The 6000-nt window shown below is 45.5% G+C and overlaps 1 protein-coding gene across 9 annotated transcripts in view; it reads right to left on the bottom strand.

Moving 5' to 3' along the window:
- Positions 1 to 452: 452 nt before the first annotated feature.
- LOC103565402 (guanine nucleotide-binding protein G(s) subunit alpha) overlaps positions 453 to 6000 on the bottom strand; it is a 66727-nt gene continuing 61179 nt past the window's right edge. For all 9 annotated transcript variants that reach the window (XM_070588584.1, XM_070588580.1, XM_070588578.1 and 6 more), the window contains 8 exons: positions 5681 to 5778; positions 2520 to 2574; positions 2321 to 2394; positions 2150 to 2208; positions 1918 to 2038; positions 1612 to 1742; positions 1219 to 1286; positions 453 to 954 (listed from right to left, as the gene is read on the bottom strand). In XM_070588584.1, coding sequence (XP_070444685.1) covers positions 808 to 954; positions 1219 to 1286; positions 1612 to 1742; positions 1918 to 2038; positions 2150 to 2208; positions 2321 to 2394; positions 2520 to 2574; positions 5681 to 5778 — 753 coding nt within the window. In that variant the 3' untranslated portion in view covers positions 453 to 807. The remainder of the gene's footprint in view (positions 955 to 1218; positions 1287 to 1611; positions 1743 to 1917; positions 2039 to 2149; positions 2209 to 2320; positions 2395 to 2519; positions 2575 to 5680; positions 5779 to 6000) is intronic.

Here is a 6000-nt window from a genome sequence, read left to right as displayed (position 1 = left end):
TTCCCTCACAGATTTGAAACTGCATTCCTAAACTTCCCCCACGTAATTGGGTCCATATCTTAAGACTGAACAGAAAGTCAAAATCTAACACCTATTTTGGGGAGACTCTGGGTAAACAGGCAGAGCGTGTGACCCTGTCTAAGGGCCTGAGTTGGTAGAATCTCCGCAAAGGCAGCGACTCTGAGCAACGAGTTCTCCCACAGGGCCTAGGGGTTTTCCACAAGGCATGGGTTTGGGAGCACCGGGTGGACATTTTGTATTATTTGCAAATTGTTTTCAGAAACCCAAAGATTAGGTCAACAAAAACAGACAGAGAGAGGGAAGATTCTCCACCCACATATAAGCCCGGGGCCTTGTCACCTCAGCAGGGGGCCTCCCTACTTCTGATGCAGTCAGATCCATGACCAATGGGCGTTTGCTCGAAACCGCAAATAACCCACAGGAGTCACATCCTCTGCTCACATTTAATTTTTATTTTGATTTTTTTAATGCTGCACAAGACGATATTCATTTCATTTATTTCATTTATTTCTTTATTTCTGTTTGCTGCTGTTATGTTACTTACTGAAAGAGAGAGGGAACTTTTGTGGCCTGTTTCTTTTTCTGTAGGCCGCCTTAAGCTTTCTAAATTTGGAATATATTTAAGCAAGCTGAAGGGAGCAGGGGGTTTCGCCAAATCACTCGAGGGGGAAGGGAAAGGTGGCTTTGTTAATCATGCCCTATGGTGGGTGATTAACTGCGTGTACAATTACGTTTCACTTTTAATTAATTGTGCTTAAGGCTTTAATTAAACTGGGCGTTCCCTTCTTAGAGCAGCTCATACTGACGGAGGTGCATGCGCTGGATGATGTCCCGGCAGTCGTTGAACACCCGGCGGATGTTCTCGGTGTCCACAGCGCAGGTGAAGTGGGGGTAGCAGTAGTGGCGCCCGTCCCCACTAGCAGTGCTGATTCTCTGCGGCACAAACATAGGGGAACACGGTTAGTGCCACCTGTGCAGACACCCCCTCATCGTTCATGGGGACATCGACCAAGGACTGCTGACCAGCTATTGTTAAAACCAAGTAAGAGGGGGTGCAAACGCTGAAATGCACACTGGCCATCCGTGAGATAAAACTGAAGAACTGGATAGTTTAATCCCCAAATTTAGAATTAAGTAATCTTACATCCTTTAGAGGAAGAGGGCAAGCAAAGAGAACTAAAGACAGTCTCTACTCACCAGAAATTCGTCACGGATGAAGTACTTGGCCCGGGTCACGCGTGGGTCCTCTCCGGGCTCGGGAGTAGCTATGAAAAACAGAAATATTTTGTTACTGAAAGTAATTGGAAGGTTGGAGCACAGCTAGAGTGCTGGCACCCCTGCAGCCCCTTCACTTCGTGGATTTCTCCAGATGCAAGTGAGTGGAAATAAGTTTTCTTGCTTCCCCTACAGAGCCTTTATAGTTTGCGGGGGCTGCGGGGAGATTTCCGTTCTCGGAGGTGGTTCATTTAGGTGAATTTTAAAAATCACCTAAATGAACCACCTCCGAGAACGGAAATTTTTAACGTGCGTGACTGTACAGGGCCATTAAGCTGAAATGTATGCCGATCAACTGCATAAGGCCATACGTACCATCCTCAGGAGTAGTGTAGCGAGCAAATTCTGGAAAGTAGTCCTCAATTTTCGATTTTCCAGCAAGGACTTTCTCAGCGAGCAGGTCTTGCTTGTTGAGGAACAGAATCACAGAGATGGTGCGCAGCCATCTAACAAAGAGGGAAGCAGGTTTAACGCACAGGAACAGAAAGCATTCTTCCTGCAAGGGCTGTGGGATGCCCGCGCAAGATTCTTGTCTATAGCAGTACAAACGCAGGGCCGTGAGGTCAGTAATAGGACTCCTGGACAAGCAGCTGGGAGGGAGCCGGGGGTCGCTCCACACACCTGTTATTCCAGATGCTCTTGAAGAGGTTCAGGGCCTCCTGCAGGCGGTTGGTCTGGTTGTCCTCCCGGATGACCATGTTGTAGCTGCTGCTGGCCACCACGAAGATGATGGCAGTCACATCTTCAGCACAAGAAAGCAAAAGAAAAAGCAATGCATGTTAGAAGCGAAAATGATCCTTAATTAAAAAAGCAGAATGCCCTTAAAGAGCAGAGAAGCCCACGGCTTCCATACCATTGAAGCATTGGATCCATTTGCGGCGTTCATCGCGCTGGCCACCCACGTCAAACATGCTGTAGGACAGAAACGACACCTGGTCACTCCGAAGGGCTCCCACCTGCCACCGTTCTGACTGCCAGAGGGAATGCTGAGGACCCACTGTCTCTGTTTTTTTAATTCACTTACTGGAAGTTGACTTTGTCCACCTGGAACTTGGTCTCAAAGATTCCAGAAGTCAGGACGCGGCAGCGGAGCAGATCCTAAAACAGAATCTAGGTCAACGGATCTCACCACAGAAATATTAGCAGTCTCCAATCTGGAGCAGAAATCTTGACCAGCTTGGAAAGAGGGCTCCAAGTCCTCGATTATGAGAACTTTTGCCTACCTGGTCGCTGGGCACATAGTCAGCCTGCTTGATGACATCAATCTTGTCCAGGAAGCTGGGAGGAAAAGAAAGACACATGGGGGTGTTGAGAGGGCTCATGCCAAGTGGCTCACCATTCCTGTCTCTCTACAAAGTCAAGCCAAATGGAAACGATCATCCCGCACTTACATGGCATTGAGTCAAAGAGATTCTGCTCATCTTGGTTACATTTATCACTCAAAGCTTATGCTTAAGTTCTGCTTGTTCCCACCTTTCTAAGATAAGTGTGTATCGCTGACAAGTAGATCTAGCGATCAGGAGCTAGGCTCTCTGGGCCCCTGGCCTGCGGGGACAGCACAGGGCACTGGTGGGGGTTCTGGTCTTGTTCTAATTTTGAAGGCTGGTTCTATCCAAATCAACCAGCAGAGGGCCCAAAATCAGGCCTGTCAGATTTTGCGCCATTTCATATTGATTGACTAAAAAGTTGAAGTTTCAAATTGTTTGGCTTTGACTAAAAAATGGCAAGTAGTGTTTTTAAAAAAAGAAACATTTAAAAGCAGGGCTTTTTCCCCCAAGGGACTAATGAAAATGAGATTGTTTGAGTTATTCAAAATGGGTATCCCTTCTAACTTTTTAAGAATCTCACTTATTAAAGAGAACAAAAGAAGTTGCCACAAAGGGGCCCTTTTTGCCCTAACCACACGGAACAGGAAACAAACACAAAGTTCCCTTCCGTTAATGGAACACTCCAGATATGAAACTTTTAGTTTTCAAAAAATCTCACGCCGTCCAGGTGATGGGTCCTCCTATGGGCTGGGAGCATGTACACAGAGGGGCTGGGGTCTCAGAGACTACCAGCCGTGACAAGAAAGCTTTCTGTGGAAAAGCACTGTTTCCCACCTCCCCCTCCACCGCTGGCACTTTTCCCAAAGCAAGAAATCTCTTGCTCGTGTTGCTCGACTAGACACACCTAAGGAAAAATCACTTTGGAAAGACCGGACTAATTTAATTAATATGGAGAATGGTAAAACAAGCTCTTTGGGGCTGGGGGGGGGGGTTGGTGGGGAAGTTGGAATTGTTTTAAAGTGGGCTAATCAGAAAAGAAAAATCACAAAGGGAGAAAAGTCTATTTGAAGAAATTCTATAAGTTTTTTCCTCCTTCCTTTTTACCAGTTTCGAGTTAGTCTGGCTCGGAGGATATACTAACTTGCCCAATCAGTCTTACATTACAGCACCAGGCCAGAAATAGCTCCCCAGCCGCCCTGGCCTCCAGCGCGTTGCCATGGCAACCGAACCACAGTTCTATAAATAGATCATCAGCACCAAATCTTGTGAGAGAGACATCTGGAGTGGGGCCAGCCAAACCCCAGTTCAACAAATAAAAATACGCGGCTTCAGAAATGGGCAAGGTACCAGTGTCTCAACTTTAACATAAAGGCAGTTAGACCAGAAGCGTCCTGGTCAGTGCCAAGGTGGGGCTGTTTTAATCATCCCGTCGGGGAAGACATTTGAAAAGTTTTAAGCTCTGTTCCCCTTTTCTCTGAGTTTCCTTAAAACTTTCCATAAACTGTGCAGATGTTGCCGTTTTCAGATAAAGTTGCAGTAGTAATTTAACATTGCTTAAAAAAAATCTTTTAAATGGTATGAGATTTAAAAAACAACAAAAAACCCTGGCTAAACTGTTAATTAACGAAGTTGGTACACTCTCCAACCTCCCCCGCTTCCAGAACACTCAACACTGGGATGGTTAAACCCTCCTAATCTCGTACCTGTACTTCTGACTTGGATCCAAAATACAAAACGCAAACAATTCCAGGATTTCCATTTGTTTTGCGTTACTATAATTAGCACTTCCAGCTTTTAGTTCAAACTTTTGTGAAAATCAGGGACTTTGTTGAAGAGGGGGTGGGGGTTGGGGTCACAGGGACTGGCCGAAATGGACTGTTTTTCTGTTCCTTGAAAAAATATACAAATTTCCTTGTATATTAAACCATGAAACAGCTCTATGTGTGACCATTGAAAATCATCAGACGCCCCTTCTCAGGAGAAAGCAGAGCCAGCGATCGATCAGCCTGCAGGTTTCGCAGACCCCAGCCTCGGTCACTGCCATCTGAAGGGCGCATCCTAGGGAGCCTGCTTTGTGTGCTGTCTGATTGTGATTACCTCCGCCTCCCTGCTGTTTATTCAACTGTTTTTCACAATAAGTTCCTCAGGCTCAGGGCTCCCAAATAAAGCAACTTTAACTTTCCGCCAGCCAGCCTGGTACCTTGGTCCTGATTACTTAATATTTTCTATAGCAAAATCGTTTCTGAGTTTCAGCTACTTACACAAGAGAGGCCGAAACATCCCAAATATTTATTGTGCCCCTCCAGTCACAAAAGACACTTTGACTTGAGAATATCATGCCTGGGACCACTTGGTGCAACATAAAGATTTTTAAAAATGTTTTTATAGCTCTGACCATCATATATTTTCTCTCTCGTCCAGGATGAGCGAGTTCGTAAACTGTTTACAAGGCAACTTTCCACGCGTGTGTTATGTTCACTGGAAGACAGCCCACGAAGGGACAGAGCAAGGAGCCCATGGGGGGAAGCGCCTTTGATTTACAGCCCCGGGTGAATGAATAAATAAGGATAGGAAACAGAATTCAACCCAAAACCAACTCAGATGAATGTGACTTAGCAACATAGGGCTCTGGCGGCTTCTGGAGTCACGTACCTGACAGCAGAAACAGCAGAGCGATTATCAGCTACCAAGGAAGGGGGAGGCCTATTTTTGTTCTCATCGTTCCTCTTTGTGTTTTCAAATTATAGCAATAAAATATTTTTACATTATCCAAAGTGTGAGAGCTGCCCTATCTCCCTAAATGCTCAGAGGTCAATTCAATTAGTTACTTCAAGCTAATTAATTATGCACATCACTTTATTGCAAGTAATTATCATTTTGCTCTAACAGGCATTAATTGTTTAGATAAAATAATGTCACTGCACTAAAAAGTGCAATTAGGGGCTTTATAAAACAAGTGAATCAGAGTAGAACTTTCTAACTGCAGGTGGGAATAACTGGCTGGCTTCTATGAAAAGAACTCATTTGCAAGTAACTTTGAAAGCGAGAGTCGAGGTTTGTAGTATTTTCCCCATTTGTGCCCGTGTCTGTGCTGATGTGGGAGAGAAGTGACTTACTACTGGGCGCAGTCAATCAGCTGGTACTCGTTGGAGCGCTCATAGCAGGCACGCACTCCTTCATCCTCCCACAGAGCCTTGGCGTGCTCGTAGAATTCCTGAAAGTGAACACGGGGAAGAAGGCTTCAAGATACGAAGCTGCACCAATTCAAGAAGGCTGCCATCAGAACTGAGACCCTGGTTCCCTCTGTGACCAACAGCTGGTGTGACTGCCAACTGCGAGCCAAATTAGGGAATTAATTCGCATGAAGAACTTTCATTCAACATGGTAAACGTCTTCAAAAGTTGAAGTAATTAATTCCTGCCGATCTCATCTCACT

Source organism: Equus przewalskii, chromosome 21, assembly GCF_037783145.1.
Source record: "Equus przewalskii isolate Varuska chromosome 21, EquPr2, whole genome shotgun sequence".
In the NCBI taxonomy this organism is placed as follows: Eukaryota; Metazoa; Chordata; class Mammalia; order Perissodactyla; family Equidae; genus Equus; species Equus przewalskii.
The sequence above is the reverse complement of the archived record's forward strand: the minus strand, read 5'-3'. Positions and strand labels throughout refer to the sequence as shown.